The sequence below is a fragment of the Hypanus sabinus genome, chromosome 14, assembly GCF_030144855.1.
Source record: "Hypanus sabinus isolate sHypSab1 chromosome 14, sHypSab1.hap1, whole genome shotgun sequence".
Classification (NCBI taxonomy): domain Eukaryota; kingdom Metazoa; phylum Chordata; class Chondrichthyes; order Myliobatiformes; family Dasyatidae; genus Hypanus; species Hypanus sabinus.
The window spans coordinates 63,327,505-63,346,605 of record NC_082719.1 but is presented as its reverse complement, the minus strand read 5'-3'; the positions used below and the strand labels follow the sequence as shown (position 1 = coordinate 63,346,605).

Sequence of the window (19,101 nt, the reverse complement as noted above, 5' to 3'; positions counted from 1 at the left end):
CTTCTGGGGCAGAACATTCCACATATCCACCACTCTCTGGGTGAAAAAGTTTTTCCGCATCTCTGTTCTAAAAGGCCTATCCCTTATTCTTAAACTGTGGCCTCTAGTTCTGGACTCACCCATCAGTGGGAACATGCTTCCTGCCTCCAGCGTGTCCAATCTCTTAATAATCTTATATGTTTCAATCAGATCCCCTCTCATCCTTCTAAATTTCAGTGTATACAAGCCCAGTCGCTCCAATCTTTCAACAAATGACAGTCCGGGAATTAACCTTGTGAACCTACGCTGCACTCCCTCAATAGCAAGAATGTACTTCCTCAAATTTGGAGACCAAAACTGTACACAATACTCCAGGTGGGGTCTCACCAGGGCCCTGTACAGCTGCAGAAGGACCTCTTTACTCCTATGCTCAATTCCTCTCGTTATAAAAGCCAGCATGCCATTAGCTTTCTTCACTGCCTGCTGTACCTGCATGCTTGCTTTCATTGACTGATGTACAAGAACACCTAGATCTCATTGTACTTCCCCTTTTCCTAACTTGACTCCATTTAGATAGTAATCTCCCTTCCTGTTCTGGCCACCAAAGTGGATAACCTCACATTTATCCACATTAAACTGCATCTGCCATACATTTGCCCACTCACCCAACCTGTCCAAGTCACCCTGCATTCTCATAACATCCTGACATTTCACACTGCCACCCAGCTTTGTGTCATCAGCAAATTTGCTAATGTTACTTTTAATCCTTTCATCTAAATCATTAATGTATATTGTAAACAGCTGCGGTCCCAGCACCGAACCTTGCGGTACCCCACTGGTCACAGCCTGCCATTCCGAAAGGGACCTGTTAATCACTCCTTTTTGTTTCCTGTCAGCCAGCCAATTTTCAATCCATGTCAGTACTCTGCCCCCAATACCATGTGCCCTAATTTTGCCCACTAATCTCCTATGTGGGACTTTATCAAAAGCTTTCAGGAAGTCCAGGTACACTACATCCACTGGTTCTCCCTTGTCCATTTTCATAGTTTCATAGATGTGTTTGGTGGTGGGATCCTGTTGGAGGTGGCGGATGGTTCGGAGAATTATGTGTTGGACAAGGAGGCTGATGAGATGGTGGGTGAGGACAAGAGGAACCCTATCCCTGGTAGCGTGGCAGGAGGATGGGGTAAGAACAGACGTGCCTGTAATGGAAGAGATGTGGTTAAGGGCAGTGTTGACGGTGGAGGAAAGGAAGTCAGTTTCTTTGAAAAAGGAGGACATCTCCTTCATTTTAGAATGAAAAGCCTCATCCTGAGAGCAGATGCAGCGTGGAGATGGAAGAATTGAGAGAAAAGGATGGCATTTTCACAAGTAGCAAGGTGGGATGAGGCATAGTCCAGGTAGCTGTGAGAGTTCGTTGGTTTATAATAATCGGTGGATAAGCTGTCTCCGGAGATAGTGAGATCGAGAAAGGGAAGGAAAATGTCGGAAATGGAGCATGTGAATTTGAGGGCTGGGTGGAAGTGAAGGCAAAGTGAATGAAATCGACGAGTTCAGCACGGGTGCAGGAAGCAGCAGTCGTCGATGCAGCATAGGAAAAGTGCGGGACGGTCACCAGTGTAGGCTTTGAACATACTGTTCAACATAGTCGACGAACAGCCAGGCATAGCTAAAACCCATGCGAATGCCCATGGCTACCCCTTTTGTTTGAAGGAAGTGGGAGGACCCAAAGGAGAAATTTTTTAGAGTGAGGACAAGTTGCAGTCGGTGGAGGAGAGTGGTAGTGGAGGGAAACTGGTTGGGTCGGGTGTCCAGAAAGAAATGGAGAGCTTTGAGGCTTTCCTGGTGGGGTGGAGGTGTATAAGGACTGGATATCCATAGTAAAAATAAGATCATGGGGGCCAGGAAACCTGAAATTCTTGAAAAGATCAAGAACGTGTGAGGTGTCAAGGATGTAGGAGGAAGGGACTGCACTGGGGAGGGATAAAACAGAGTCGAGGAACGCAGGTATGAGTTCCGTGGAGAAGGAACAAGCTGTAACAATGGATCTATCTGGACAAGTAGGTTTGTGGAGTTTTGGTAGGAGGTAGAAACGGGAGGTGCGGGTGGGGTAACAGTGAGGTTGGTGGCGGTGAATGGGAGAGCCCCAGAGTCAATAAGGTTGGTGATGGTATAGGAGACAATGGCCTGGTGTTTCTTAGTGGGGGGTCCTGTTCGAGGGGTAAGTAAGAGGAGGTGTTTGAGAGTTGGCGCTTGGCCTCAGCAGGATAGAGGTCAGTTTGCATCTCCCTTATCTGCGGGTTTGATGGTGAGGTTAGGGTTAGCGCAGAGGGAGAGGAGAACTGAATGTTCGGAAGGAGAGAGGCCAGAATAGGAGAGAGGAATGTTAAAGTCTAGAGGGCCTATGTCCCGTCGGCAATTGGCAATGAAAAGGTCTAGAGCAGGCAGCATGGGGTGTCCAGGAAGAGGAAGAGTGTTGAAGACCAGAGAAGGGGTCGTCGATGCGGGCTGGGGAGTCCTTGCAAAGAAATAGGCTCGGAGACTAAGGCTGCGGAAGAAGAGAGCGTCATGGTGGGTGCATGGGGACAATAGTGAGGTCCTGGCTGAGGACAGAAAGTCCTGCCTCAGAGAGGGGATGGAGAAAACCTGGCATGGGTGAGAGCTGGGATTGGAGTGGGGGAGGTTTGGGTGTTCAGGTGCCATGGGGTGGGAGGGGGATGGAGTCTTCAAGGGCCCAAGAGCTGGCGGTGGGACCTGAGAGAGACAGGATTGTGAGGTGGTGGTGGGGAAGAGGAGACTGCCGCCCATGAAGACCCAGCCTGGAGATCAAGGCCAGAGTCCGAGATGGACGTTGCGCAATCTGCACTTTGGTCATTGGAACCTGCATTGATGGCGGTGGAGTCTGCATTTTGAGTCTGCTCTGGAGTGTTAGAGCCGTTGAGATCAGCAGAGTTCGCAGCCTGGGGGCATCCAGGCCTGCCGGGGTTGGAGTCAACAGTTTCTGTGGTGATCTTCCGATCTTTGTAGGGCATACGTGGTCTTAGTCATACGTAATCCTGCATGTCTTTACCAAACTTTATAACTGGAGTAACTTCACTAGAAGATCTAGACACATTAAAATAGCAGCTCATCATTACTGTATGCCTGGTTAATAACTGCTAGTCAGTGATGCCCAAAAAGTGAATAAGCATTAATAAATATGATTATATTTTCAGCCTCTCAAAATTTGATTTTCTGTAATACTATATAGTTTCTGTTATACTGTACTTATATCCTTCCCTAACATTAATATTATATAATATGGCATATTACATAGTTCTGTATTTTTATATCGCTTATATTGTTCCGCTTCATTCCCCATTATGAAATCTGTTTGCAGATTTTCCCTGGTAGTCTTTTTGCATTTAGGGTTAGAAAGGTGTGCTGAATATGTTGTGAGAACTCAAATGCCTTAACTCTTTTATATACCTCTTGTGTCCAATTCATATCAGGGTAAAGCAGTTCTCAATGAATATTTTACTGCATTTTTTACACATTTCCCTAAGCTTGCAATGTATTTCTTCCTCTATCTCTTTCACTACTAGACGGCCTCGAGATTGAACTATCAGTGTTGTTAATGCTTTATTATTCTACAGATCCCTTTGTTTTGTCAGAATCAGAATCAGGTTTAATATCACTGGTATATATGATGAAATTTGTTTTGCAGCAGTACATTGCAATAATAATAAAAACTAAATTACAATAAGTATATATAAAAATGAAAATTAAATAAGTAGTGCAGAAAAAGGAAAAATACTGAGGTTTGGAGACATCAGCCATCTTGACTTCAAGTATCCTACCACCAAACATATCTTTACCTCCTTCCCCCTTCCGCTTTCCATAGGGATCGCTCCCACAGTGATTCCCTTGTCCACTTGTCCCTCCCCAATAATCTCCCTCCTGGCGCTCATCCCTGCAGGCAGCCAAAGTGCCACACCTGCCCAATCACATCCTCCCTCACCTCAATTCAGAGACCCAAACAGTCCTTCCAGGTGAGGCAACACTTCACCTGCAATCCTGCTGAGGTCATCTATAGTGCCCACTGCTTCTGATGTGGCCTGTTCTACATTGGCGAGAACTGCTGTATATCAGAGGACTGCATTGTTGAGCATCTCTGCTCCATCCACCAAAATTAGAACTTCTTGTGGCCAAACATTTCAATTCCCATTTCGACATGTCAGTCCATGCCCTCCTGTTGTGCCAAGGTAAGCCCACCCTTAGGGTGGAGGAGCCTCCAGACTGATGGCATGAACATCGGTTTCTTAATCTGGCAATTTTTCCCTCCCCCTCTCCTATTCCCTGCTCTGGCCTCTTACCTCTTCTCACCTGCCTATCACTTTCCCCTGGGTCCCCTTGTCATTTCCTTTCTCCTATGGTGAAGAGCGCGTTACAAGTGAAGGATTGGGTTGTATCCACTACATTTTGTAGGATTTTCAATTCAAGGGCATTGGTGTTTCCATAACAGGCTGTGATGCAGCCAGTCAATATACTCTCAATTACATATTTATAGAAGTTTGTCAAAGCTTTAGATGTCAGGTCAAATTTTTGCAAACTCCTAAACAAGTTGAGGTGCTGTCGTGCTTTCTTCAAAAATGCACTTACATCCACTGAAATGATAACACCAAGGAGTTTAAAGTTGCTCACATCTCTGATCCTCCAATGTGTACTGGGTCATTGACCTCTGCTTTCTTCCTCCTGAAGTCAATGATCAGCTCCTTGGTCTTGTTGACATTCAGTGAGAGGTTGTTGTGGCACCACTCAGCCAGATTTTCAACCCCCCTCTGTATGTTGATTTGTCACCATCTTTGATTTAGCCTGAATCAGTGCTGTTGTCAGCAAACTTGAAAAGGCATTGGAGCTGTGCATAGCCACACAGTTCTAAGTGTAAAGCGAGTAGAATGGGGGACTGAGCACACACCCTAGTGGTGCACCCATGGAAGGTTATTGTTGTGACAGCACCCAGACGGCATATCTATTTCTTTCCTGCATGCCTTCACATCATCATCTGATATTTTGCCAACAATAGTTGCACTGGCAGCAAATGCTGAGCACTCATCCTTGTGGTGCACCAGTGTTGATTGTCGGCGAGGAGCAGATGTTATTTCCTAACAGCACGGACTGGTCTCACAGTGAAGAAGTCAAGGATCCAGCTGCAGAGTGAGATACAGAAGCCCAGGTTTTTGAGCTTGTTGATTAGAACTGAGGGTATGATAGTAGTGTACACTGAGCTGTAGTCAATAAACAGCACCCTAATGAAGGTATTACTATTATTCAGGTGATTTAAGGCCAAGTGGAGAGCCCCTGCCATCCTATCTATACTGTACTTTCCTCTAAGCCACACTAGGATAATCAAATTTAATTTGGGTAAAAATCACTTATTATCATGAGTACAAGTGGATCAAATTTTAAAGTTAGGTAAAAATTCTATGCAGCAAAATACCCAGAAGACAATTTTAATGTATGCTTTAAGCAGATTGATATAATTACATAATTAACACTTAGAAAATGCTCATGTTCTTGTTTTATGTACAGGTACATTAATTTCCATATTAAAACAAAATTGACTTCATTTGAAAGAAACATTATATCCCAATGTCTGCTAAAATATACCAAAATGACTTTTAATTTTATCTGCTGCATAAAAATTCTTTAATATATTTAACTTGCAGGTTTATCTGATTATGTCATTATTGACAGATGCCAGAATTCTCCATGAACTGATGACTGACACTAATATGCTAGAGAGGAGAAAATTTCAACTACAGATATTACTACCTTTCAAGATTAGCAGTGAGCACCATCACTTCAATCCTGACTATCAAATCCCAGATAATGAGTTTTTAATAAACCACACACCTAAGAACCAAATTTTACATATAATGAAGGCAAATGGACTATTGAACTTTATTGCAAGAGCTGTGGTGCACAGATGTAGGGAACACTTGCTTCAAGAATTCAGGATACTAACGAGATCACACTTCAATACTACAAACTCCATCCAAGAAATTATTCTAATAAACCACTGTCATAGAAACATAGAATAGGTGCAGGAGTAGGCCATTCGGCCCTTCGAGCCTGCACCACCATTCAGTATGATCATGCCTGATCATCCAACTCAGAACCCTGTACCTGCTTTCTCTCCATACCCCCTGATCCCTTTAGCCACAAGGGCCATATCTAACTTCCTCTGAAATATAGCCAAAGAACTGGCCTCAACTGTTTCCTGTGGCAGAGAATTCCACAGATTCACCACTCTCTGTGTGAAGAAGTTTTTCCTCATCTTGGCCCTAAAAGGCTTCCCCTTTATCCTTAAACTGTGACCCCTCATTCTAGACTTCCCCAACATCGGAAACAATCTTCCTGCATCTAGCCTGTCCAATCCCTTTAGAATTTTATACGTTTCAATAAGATCCCCCCTCAACCTTCTAAATTCCAGTGAGTATAAGCCTAGTCGATCCAGTCTTTCTTCATATGAAAGTCCTGCCATCCCAGGAATCAATCTGGTGAACCTCCTCTGTACTCCCTCTATGGCAAGAATGTCTTTCCTCAGATTAGGGGACCAAAACTGCACACAATATTCTAGGTGTGGTCTCACCAAGGCCTTGTACAACTGCAGTAGAACCTCCCTGCTCCTGTATTCAAATCCATTTGCTATGAATGCCAACATACCATTTGCCTTTTTCACAGCCTGCTGTACCTGCATGCCCACCTTCAATGACTGGTGTACGATGACACCCAGGTCTCGTTGCATCTCCCCTTTTCCTAATCGGCCACCGTTCAGATAATAATCTGTTTTCCAGTTCTTGCAACCAAAGTGGATAACCTCACATTTATCCACATTAAATTGCATCTGCCATGAATTTGCCCACTCACCTAACCTATCCAAGTCACCCTGCATCCTCTTCACAGCTAACACCGCCGCCCAGCTTTGTGTCATCTGCAAACTTGGAGATGCTGCATTTAATTCCCTCGTCTAAATCCTTAATATATATTGCAAACTTGGTTCCCAGCACTGAGCCTTGCGGTACCCCACTAGTCACTGCCTGCCATTATGAAAAGGTCCCGTTTACTCCCACTCTTTGCTTCCTGTCTGCCAACCAATTCTCTATCCACATCAATACCATATCCCCAATACCGTGTGCTTTAAGTTTGCGCACTAATCTCCTGTGTGGGAACTTGTCAAAAGCCTTTTGAAAATCTAAATATACCACATCCACTGGCTCTCCCCTATCCACTCTACTGGTTACATCTTCAAAAAATTCTTTCATAAATCCATGCTGACTTTGTCTGATGATTTCACCTGTTTCCAAACGTGCTGATATCACATCTTTGATAACCAACTCTAGCATTTTCCCCATCACCGAGGTCAGACTAACCGGTCTATAATTCCCCGGTCTCTCTCTCCCTCCTTTTTTAAAAAGTGGGGTTACATTAGCCACACTCCAATTGTCAGGAACTAATCCAGAATCTAAGGAGTTTTGAAAAATTATCACTAATGCATCCACTATTTCTTGGGCTACTTCCTTGAGCACTCTGGGATGCAGACCATCTGGCCCTGGGAATTTATCTGCCTTTAATCCCTTCAATTTATCCAACACCACTTCCCTACTAACATGTAGGGAAGTTCCTCAGTTCCTCATCTCACTAGACCCTCAGTTCCTCCATCTCACTAGACCCTCGGTTCCTTACTATTTCCGGATGATTTCTTATGTCCTCCTTAGTGAAGACAGAACCAAAGTAGTTATTCAATTGGTCTGCCATGTCTTTGTTCCCTATGATCAATTCACCTGTTTCTGACTGTAAAGGACCTACATTTCTCTTGACCAATCTTTTTCTTTTCACATATCTATAAAAGCTTTTACAGTCAGTTTTTATGTTCCCTGCCAGCTTTTTTCCCTTTCCTAATTAAGCCCTTTGTCCTCCTCTGCTGGTCTCTGAATTTCTCCCAGTCCTCAGGTGCGCTGCTTTTTTTCGCTAATTTATATGTTTCTTCTTTGGACTTGATACTATCCCTAATTTCCCTTGTCAGCCACGAGTGCACTACCTTCCCTGGTTTATTCTTTTGCCAAACTGGGATGAACAATTGTTGTAGTTCATCCATGCAATCTTTAAATGCTTGCCATGCTTGCCACCATCAACCCTTTAAGTATTATTTGCCAGTCTAAGCTAATTCACGTCTCATACCCTCAAAGATAGCCTTCTTTAAATTTAGAACCTTTGTTTCTGAATTAACTATGTCACTCTCCATCTTAATGAAGAATCCCACCAGATTATGGTCACTCTTACCCAAGGGGCCTCGCACGACAAGATTGCTAACTAACCCTTCCTCATTGCTCAATACCCAATCTAGAATGGCCTGCTCTCTAGTTGGTTTCTCGACATGTTGGTTCAGAAAACCATCCCGCATACATTCCAAGAAATCCTCTTCCTCAGCACCCTTACCAATTTGGTTCACCCAATCTATATGTAGATTATAACTACTGTTCCTTTATTGCACGCATTTCTAATTTCCTATTTAATGCCATCCCCAACCTCACCACTACTGTTAGGTGGCCTGTACACAACTCTCACCAGCGTTTTCTGCCCCTTGTGTCAACGTCAATGGAGAGCAGTTTCATTTGAAGGATTTCTGGAATAGAGGGCTAAATTACTAAGAAAGATTGAACCTCACTGAAATATACAAGGTTCTGATGGAACTTTACGGAATGTATTTTATATTTCCCCTGCTGGAGGCATCTAGAACTAGAGATCATAAGGATGAAAAGCTTCAGGCACTTACAGGAAATGGATAAATACTGCAGACAGGGAGTGGAAACTGTAGTGAAATTGATCTATATTGTGGTAACAGTGGAATTATTCTGACTATGATAATAAAGCAACAATGGGCCAAAGCAATTCTAAAGCTTTGACAATAAAAACCTTCTGACACTCTATGCCAGATTGGCCTGAGAAAAATATTCTGCCTCCCCTCAAAAATACTGTTCACTTTGCCATGTCTATGAATACCATTTCTTGGGTACAAATAATAATTTACTTAATACAACAGAGCAATTATTATACACCAGTAAAGACCAAATTTACATTAACTAGCTATGTATATTAAAAAAATAAATTTGCTTACAACAGATAGAACAGAATGTTTTGAAACATTATTTCATAATTATTTTCTTATTGAATATTATTGTGTGGCATTGCTTATAAAATAGGGTAACAAATAATTTACTGCAGTTTACTCCAAATGTCTTAAAATTGACCCTACAGTCAAAAATGTATCATATATTATTGGAACTGATCTTTAAGGAAAGACAAATTACTGAGGAAGTTTTGTCAGGCAAGTCAGTCAGAATTAGGCTATTACAAAAAGATGTCAGAGTTAAATTGAATCAGTTGAGTTATATACATTCATAGAAATATATCTATTTAAAAATAAGCAGGGAAATGTCAATAAACTGTAAGACTGTTACATAAAGAACAGTTCCATACTATATTTCTATGCGTAGAGATAAATCCAATGATTATATTGATTGTATTGGAAAGCTGTCCAAAAAGACATACTGAATTTCTAAAAATATTTGTTTGAGTGCATTATATAGTCTGTGTAATGGATCAAATACTGACTTTGAGGTATCAAACGGTAATCCTTCTGTATTAATGGTTATTTGAGTTTTCAACAAGTGACATTGTAAACTATTCAAACATTTTCCATGTACAATTCAGCAAAGAAAGAAAATGACAAACAAAACTTCCACTGGAGTAAGCTATATATTTCTTATAAATTTGAATAATTTGCAAAGAAATATTCATGAAATTGGGAGTCATTCCCCACCACACAGAAAAGCATTTAAAAACAAACTGCCTTCTGTTACGGATCTGGGACTGGAAAAGTGTATGGAATTAGTCAATCACTATCAGAAGAGGAACTGGAACTTTCTGATGACGATGAAGAAGTGGCTTGGTCCTTTTTCTTCTTAACTTTCTGGTGATGCTTGTGACTTCTGTGTTTTCGTTTCTTATTTTTCTTTTTCTTCTTAATAACGTGATGTTTCCTGCTCCTTTTTTCACTTCTGTCTTCACTGCATGAACGGGATCTTAAGAAATTAACAAGTTTAATTAAACATCAGCTACTTTTCTTCCCCCACCCCCCAATATCCATAGTAACATGAGATGGAAGGTCTACTGACTCAGTAGTGTTTTCACTTGTCTTAGTTTTTTATGGTTCTAATCAGAACAATGGAGATTGAAGAGCACAGTCAGACTACCGAATCACATTAAGAAAAAGGACTTCAAGTCCCCATTACTCTACCACCACAAAGGAGAAAGGCATGCCTTAGATTTAATTTCACTCTTCCTGTATTTAACTCTCTATCACTGGTGTTGGACCTGATTTCAAAAAGTGTCATGCATTTGCATTACTATTAGGAACCTACAGGGCTATGATGCATATCAGGAACGTGGAGAATTCCATTACATATTAGATCAACACTTAAGTATAAATAGATCTCTAAAATACAAGGGGACATGGACGTAGGAAAGGAGTGAATTGGGCACTATATGATCGTCAATTTTTTTTTAAAGAACATTTAGATTATCTTATGTCACTGATTTGAACTGGTTAAATGTGCAATAGGGTCTAAAACAGGATGAAACTAAGTTTTGTTTTAATGGCATTTGGCAAGTTATACTTACTATATGTTGTGGAAAGCTTGCAACTCAAAGTGAGGGCACAGATTTTGTGATGTAGACATAAAGCCAATTTTCCTTTGTAAAACAGTGTGATTGTTCTGTATGTCTATAATTGATGTTAGTTTTCTATATAATGTTTATATATATCTATTGATGACTATAATGATAAAGATAATATATAAGAGTGGGAAATACCCCACTGTGATTTTTAATTTTTAAAATGTTATCAACACATCAAATACAGTATCTTGGATTCAAAACTACTGAAATCAGTTGTGAGGAGTTACATTGTGCATAGCATAAATTCCCTATCCAGTCACCAGCCTATTTACCTTTTTCTTTGTTCACCTCTTTTATCTTTCCTTTTCTTCTTGTGATGATCTTGCTTCTTCTCATCATCTGGTATTGTTTCTACAAGAGGTTCGCCAAGGAAAATGTAATTATCTGGATAACAATGTTTCACATCTTAAATTGATCTAGTTGATATTACTCTTTATTTTATCTCTGCTCCAACTGCTATCCCAATTATATAATCTATTTCCAGTCCAAGTTCTCTGCTTCCTATTATTCCAAATTACTGATGATCACAATGGGGAAATCTGTTAACAGGCAATTCATCCGATAGGTAGAACAATATATTTATATGGACAATGAAGGTCTGATAAGCAAAGAGAGAGTTCAAATTATATATCCATACAGTGGTGTAGTTAAGTGATAATTCACCCCACCCCCCCAAAAAACCTGCTGATGGCAGAAATCTAACACAGAAATAGAAAACATTGGAAATATTCAGCAGAACTGGCAACATTAGTGGGAAGCGAGACAGAGTTAACATGACAGGTCAAAGGCACTTCATCAGAGCTTTGTCTCTGTTCCCACAGATGCAACTCGACCTTCAAAGCACTTCTAGAATTTTCTGTTTTTATTATAGCTGTAAGTGCTGGAGACAGAAACATAAGGAATTTGAGATAGACTCACACATAAAGATACAACTAAGTTCAGATGCTTAGAAACTGGGTGAAGGCCCTTCAAATCTGAGACAAAATGCATTTACTTATAGATATTGGATCTTTACATTGGAAAATCAGTACATTTCTGCAAGGGGCAAGATATTTATTCTTTTAAACGGCATCCTGACAGTAGCATATTTATCCATCATTTTTTTGGGGATTGAGATATTGGATTACCAGTGGTATAGGCAAGTTTAAAAATTTTGTTTTAAAAGAAGACATAGTAAAGCTGGCTGATATCAAATAAGATTTGACTTGAGTCTGACCATAGGTCAAAGTTCTGTTTCAAAAACCATGTATGTTTATATGTGTATTTCCCCCATAATTTTGTTTTCCAAAATAACGATGACAAAATTAAAAATACTTCTGAGTACAAACCTTTCCTGCAATGACTAGCACACCTTCATGGCTTAAATTTGGCTGATCAATGTTCTATGAAAAGCTTTACCATATTAATACTGCATTGATTATTTTAAGAAGGATTGTGAAAATGTGGTTCTGATTATGCACTTGCAGTATTTGTATCATTTTCTGGAACATTTAAAAGATGAGGAACATAAAGATTAAAGGTTAAAGAAACAGATATACTGTACACATGCATTCAGAGGAGACATACTCCATTTCCTCATATTAAGCTGAATTACAAAGGCATCAATCACAAAAACACCTAAGTTTCATTTGCCTGAGTGACACAGAGAAGTTTTTAAATCAACCCATAATATTTAACATTCATTCTCTCTCCATAGATGCTATTCACCTGCTCAAGATTTAATGCTTTTATTTCAGATTTCCAGTTTCTAAGTTTTTCCCTTTCTTTTCAGTCACATTGTTTTGCTTCAGTTTGCTTAGATAGTTTAATTTTGCTCAAGTATTTTTCAAAAAAATTAATCCTTTATTTGCAGTTGTTATCAAATGGGTTAATAATCATGAGGAAATTCCATGCATACAGTAGATCATGAACTGTAAACACTTGAGGAATTGTGTCCTGCAAAAGCCTGCATCTCTCCAGGCTCTGGGTCTGGATCTTGTCTTACACTTTTTATTCTTTAATTTCCACCATAACTTTTATTCCTGAAACTATTATTATATAACCATATAACAATTACAGCACGAGAACAGGTCATTTTGGCCCTTCTAGTCCATGCCGAACGCTTACTCTCACCTGGTCCTACCTACCTGCACTTAGCCCATTACCCTCCATTCCTATCCTGTCCATATACCTATCCAGTTTTAATTTAAATGACAATATCGAATCTGCCTCTACCACTTCTACTGGAAGCTCGTTCCACACAGCTACAACTCTCTGAATAAAGAAATTCCCCCTCGTGTTACCCCTAAACTTTTGCCCCCTAATATATCATTTACATACCTTCTCTAGGGCCTCTACAGAGGTGGTGCAAATCATTCATTTGTTGCAAATTGCTCACATTTCCAGAGCCATACACAATGATTAAAAACCAATGTGGTCAATTATAAATCAGGTAGTTTATTTTTAAAATTAAATAATAAAGTGAAATGTACCTTTTTCATTAATAATTTCCTGCAATTGCTTAAGTTCTTCTTCCTCTTCAGTGTCCTCACTGCTGGTACTACTGACATCCAAAACAATATCTTTTTTAGGATCCACACGAACAAAATTTCGACACTCAAAAGTTAGATGGCCAGCTGGAAGCATAAAAATTATTTATTATATAAACACAAAATAAGATCTGTGAACAGTTGACAGTGCAACACTCCATTCATAGTTTGGTGAATAGTAACACAGACTTTGCCCCATGCAGCTGAACGTAAGTTCCATTCAGGCGGCAGAAACATTAATAAACAATAACATTTAGGATACACAAGTTGTAAAAACATTGCCCTCAAAGGAGAGTTTAACTCTGGAAGTTATGATCATCAATATCTTGGGATCGCCACTGATCAATAAGTATCGTCAGTCATAATTATGTCACGGTTACTAAAGCAGGTCAGAGGATGGTGATACTGCTCTCAGTCTCTCACATCCCAGCTCCTCAAATTGGTATCAAAATGCTTAACTCATCAATGTAAAATAATCTTCTACACTTGCTTAGTTTAGTAATGGTACAACCACTTGAGAAGCTTGATTGATACCTGATACCTGATCCACTTGTTTAAAACATCTATTCTGTTGGAGCCATGTATCTATTTTCTGTCTTTCTGTATTGTATTTTGTGTTGTGCATTTGTTACGGGTCACGGTAATTTGTCACGTAGGTAGAAATAAGTGAGAACAGTTATGTATTCAGGCTTTGTCTTAGTTAAGTTTAGACTAGTTGGCTAGAGGCATTGGGGAATGATCGTTTTTGTTGACCGCTTACTCATATTTATTTCTAATATCGCTACAAGATTGTTGGTCTCTTACTCAAGAATCGAACGTACTCTTTTTCAACTTGGAACTTAGTTACTTGGAAGCACGTTATTACAGTGTGAACTCCTGTACTCAGTGTCTCAGTGGTCTTGGTTTGTTTTCAAGCAACAGCTACATTTTGTCTACAAAAATGAATTGCCAATAAGAAACAAACATCAGTCTACGGCAAAGGATTGCCTTGGACCTGTTGGCCAAGGTAGAGCAGCTTGCAGAAGGGTTATCGGTGACCTTCTGTTGATTCATGCTGTGTATTTGTGGTTTGAACAGTTTTGAAGTTTCAGAGCTGCCTGTCCATTGGGGAACATGATATGATTGTGTGCTGATTGCCTGAGGGCTTGGCACTTAGTTTTTATTGAAGTGCTGAAATAGTGCCCTGGTTGTTGTTATTTGAATTTGGTCTGCTTTAAGCGCTGTAGATGCACGGACAGTTTGGTTGTTACCTATGTTTATTGAAACGAATATCACCAGTGCATTTTGCAAATATGCTGCGGGTGAACAGAGAATTAACTGCAAGCTGTACAATAAGAAGAAAGTAACACAAGTGAATCGAAGCGTGGAACTGACGTCAGTGACCTTGAAGTTGGGGCTAGCAAGAGACATTAAACTTACTTAGAAAGCTTTAGCGGATAGAATTGAAAATCTTCGAAGGAAGTACAAAACAAATGTGAACAAAATTAAAGGTTTAAATGATGTTATGAGAAATAAAGAAAATCCCTTACAAACACAATCTTACCTTGAGGACTTCACTATTCTCTGTGAAACTGTTGCTAAGCAACAGCACATGTTAATCTCACGACTTCCCAAGGGCAAACAGGACTAACAGAATGAATGTTAGTGGTGCATTCACAGTGGTTGTGAAACAATGGTTGATCCCACCATGTTACAAGGTCAAGTTGCTGCAACAAGTGAACATTGAATTGAATTGACTTTTACTTACATCCTTCATATACGTGAGTAAAAATCTTTACGTTAAGTCTCTGACTAAATGTGCAATTTATAGTAATTTATAATAAATAGTATGTACAAAAAAAAGGACAGTCAATATAACATAGAAATACAATTGTGTCAGCATGAATTAATCAGTCTGATGGCCTGGTGGAAGAAGCTGTCCTGGAGCCTGTTGATCCTGGCTTTTATGCTGCGGTACCGTTTCCCTGATGGTAGCAGCTGGAACAGTTTGTGGTTGGGGTCACTCGGGTCCCCAATGATCCTTCGGTCCCTTCTTACACACCTGTCTTTGTACATGTCCTGCATAGTGGGAAGTTCACATTTACAGAGTCCTGCAATTGAGTGAGGTACAGTTCCCATACAAGGCAGTGATGCAGCCAGTCAGGTTGCTCTCAATTGTGCCCCTGTAGAAAGTTCTTAATATTTGGGGGCCCATGCCAAACTTCTTCAACTGTCTGAGGTGAAAGAGGTGCTGTTGTGTCTTTTTCACCACATAGATGGTGTGTACAGGCAACATGAGATCCTCGGTAATGTTTATGCCGAGGAACATAAAGCTGTTCACCCTCTCAACCCCAGATCCATTGATGTCAATAGGGGTTAGCATGTCTCCATTCCTCCTGTAATCCACAACCAGTTTTTGTGACATTGAGGCAGTGGTTTTTTTTTATACCACTGTGTCAGGGTGATGACTTCTTCTCTGTAGGCTGCCTCGTTATTATTTGAGATTAGGCCAATCAGTGTAGTATCAGAGTGTAATATGTGTCTCACCTGCCATCAGGTGATGTTTCTCAAATTCCAAGGCATGTTTTGACTATGCATGTGGCAGAGGACCCACAAGATGATGTAAATCTGAGTGACAAGGTGTCAAATGTCAGCATTCGAAGTTCTGCTGCAGGGAGAGCATCTTCTGTATCTAATACCTCATCTGTGCACATTAAAACAGAGACCAACTTAGCTGCCTTAATCACACATCAACAATTATTGAAGGGCAAACATGCACTTGAAGAGCAACAGGAACAGCTACAGAAAAGAAAGGAAGAAATTGCCACACAGATAGTCAGAGTGAACGTGCTGAGGGCTCCAAGTGTGGCGAGTACAAGGAGTCCTCCAGGACAGTTCCACGGTGTGAACAGGCACAGAGAAAAACAAAAACACTCAAAGTCAAGGTCCATTCATCTGTTCCTCAAGTGTCTGTGAAATATGAAGAACTACCCCAACAGGTAGTTCAGGATCTTTACTCTCAGTCTGCACTAATGAGGCACTCTGAACCCACATCATATCCAACAGCTCGAAAGCCTCATTGGACATTCACTTCAGCATGAAAACACACTCATTTCAGATGGAAGAGATCAAAGTAGTATTAGTAATATCATGAGGAAGCAAAATTAAATAACAACTTTATTGGCATCACAATAGCACATTTCATCTGTGCCTAAAATTAGAGATTCAAATCTTCGATGGTGTTTTATTGCAGTATTATGCATTCCTGAAGGCTTTTGAAAACAACATTGAAGCCATAGTGACTACCTCTAATTCATTGAACAGTCACTAGGGGTCACTGTACAGAACTTGTCAAAAATTGCCAACATATCAACCCCAAGAGAGGGTATGTAAAAGCCAAGGAACATTTTGGTGTTGAACAGAAAATTGTATCTGCCTACATGCAAAAGGGTCTTTCTTAGATACCTATTAAATCTAGATATATCTTAAAGACTACAATCTTTTTCTTTGAGGCTGATGTAATGCCACAGAAGAAGTGCAGTACATGTGTGAGCTGGATGTGCCTGCTAATATGTATTGTCATAAAGAAATTGTCCTATGTGCTGAGAGACAAATGGGGAATAGTGGTCTGTAAACTGCATGAAAGGCACAACCATAAGACTTTTGCTGACATTATTGGTTTTATTGAAAGGCAAGGAAAAGATTGCACCAGATCCAGTATTTGGGAATATACAGGATGCTCCATCACCTGCAATAAGCAATTGTGTGAACAAAAATAATTCTAAGGCTAAAGGAAGCTACTGTGACTGCTGTGAAAAGTAAAGCTAAAACTGGACCTGGAACTAATGAAAGGGAAATGGTCTCGTCAGCTAAAAGGATTTGTCTGTTCTGCAAGGGTGAACACACATTGGATATATGACCTCAACTGGAGGAAAGGGCTCAAAATGAGAAGATTGCCTTCCTAAAGGAAAATGGTGTCTGCTTGGGCTGTCTGCGTACAGGGCACATCAGCAAGTGTCTTTAATACAAGGTGTGCAGTGGCATCCCAACAAACCTCATATTCACTCTGACGAAAAGGGTACAGAATCAGACAGCAGTGGTTGTGCTCTGATAACTATTGGCCTCACAGGAACTGGCGATTATGATTGTAAACTTCCCATTATTCCAATATAAGAGAAGTTAAGAAGGGTAACCAGACAGTGGTTTCTTATGCTTTCCTAGATCAAGGGATTACAACAATGTTCTGCACAGGGGGCCTAATGAGCAACCTCACAGGGAAAAGGACACTTATTCTCTTACATACTATGGAGCAAGAGAAAGCCATCAGTAGCCACATTGTTTCAGGATTGGAAGTGGCTGGCTTATGTATTGCCCTGGTTAAAATTTCTGCTATGCTGAGGTATCTTTATTTTAGCAGTTTTCTGTGAATGCAGAGGGTCATAGAACAGCATGGTCCTGAAAAACGTTGTCTCATTTTTACCATGTACTGTACCAGCAGTTATGGTCGAAATGATAATAAAAGTGACTTGACAATACAGGTCCTTTGGCCCATAATGCTATGCCGAACATGACTTACTTTAGAAATTACCTAGGGGTACCCATAGCCCTCTATTTTTCTAAGTTCCATGTACCTATCCAAGAGTCTCTTAAAAGACCCTATCGTATCCGCCTCCACCACCATTGCCAGCAGTCCATTCCACACTCACCGTTCTCTGCGTAAAAAAAACTTACCCGTCATCTCCTCTGTACCCACTTACAAACACCTTAAAACTGTCTCCTCCTGTATTAGCCCTTTCAGCCCTGGGAAAAAGCCTCTGACAATCCACGTGATCAATGCCTCTCATCATCCCATACCCTCTATCAGGTCACCTCTCATCCTCCATTGCTTCCAGGAGAAAAGGCCAAGTTCACGCAACCTATTCTCATAAGGCATGCTCCCCAATCCAGGAAACGTCCTTGTAGATCTCCTCTGCACCTTTTCTATGGTTTCCACATCCTTCCTGTAGTGAGGTGACCAGAACTGAGCACAGTACTCCAAGTGAGGTCTGACCAGAATCCTATATAGCTGTAACATTACCTCTTGGCTCTTGAACTCAATCACGGTTGATGAAGGCCAATACACTGTATGCCTTCTTAACCACACAGTCAACCCGCGCAGCAACTTTGAGTGTCCTATGAACTTGGACCCCAAGATCCCTCTGATCCTCAACACTGCCAGGAGTCTTACCATTAATACTACATATTGCCATAATATTTGACCTACCATATCCTGTTAGTAAGCTTCACAGACTAGTGTTTTGGCTTCAGCTAAAGATAAGGAGCGATTTTGTCCAACTTAGGAATGTTGTATCAGCCACTCAGGATTGCCTTGGTACATGTTGTAACTTTCTGCTCAGTGGGATGTGATGGAAAATTTGAGAGAGCTGGGCAGGACCAGATTTCTGAAGGACAGTAGTTTGGCTTGGGGTCTTTTGGCAGGAGCTGCAGAACGCAGCTAAGGGAAGATAGTTGTAGAATGCTGCTCAATTGTAAGAAGCGTTTTGTGCAAGCAAATTGTTCTAAGGAGGAAATGCCAATACTGAGTTAGCCAATTCATTCGAGATGGTCTTCGAGGGAAATTCGAAGTGTGGTTGGTGCCTTTCACACAGAACATGGGTTCAGTGTGTCAGTAAAGTGATATATCCGACTACTCCAGAAATGAGCTCCAACGTTTATGCACACATTTAGACTGGTTTAACTGTAATAGGCCTTTTTGATTTTTTTTCTGTTAACTGTTTGTTAAAGTTGAAAAATTAGTTAATATACTTCCTTTATAATTCAATGTCGCTGTACA

At 40.6% G+C, this 19,101-nt stretch overlaps 1 protein-coding gene across 3 annotated transcripts in view; it reads right to left on the bottom strand.

The window, feature by feature from the left end:
• Positions 1 to 5,445: 5,445 nt before the first annotated feature.
• srek1ip1 (SREK1-interacting protein 1) overlaps positions 5,446 to 19,101 on the bottom strand; it is a 55,504-nt gene continuing 41,848 nt past the window's right edge. For 2 of the 3 annotated variants that reach the window (XM_059989327.1, XM_059989325.1), the window contains exons 3-5: positions 13,233 to 13,376; positions 11,034 to 11,112; positions 5,446 to 10,106 (exon numbers count right to left, since the gene is read on the bottom strand). In XM_059989327.1, coding sequence (XP_059845310.1) covers positions 9,917 to 10,106; positions 11,034 to 11,112; positions 13,233 to 13,376 — 413 coding nt within the window. In that variant the 3' untranslated portion in view covers positions 5,446 to 9,916. The remainder of the gene's footprint in view (positions 10,107 to 11,033; positions 11,113 to 13,232; positions 13,377 to 19,101) is intronic. The other variant, XM_059989328.1, reaches the window with a different exon arrangement.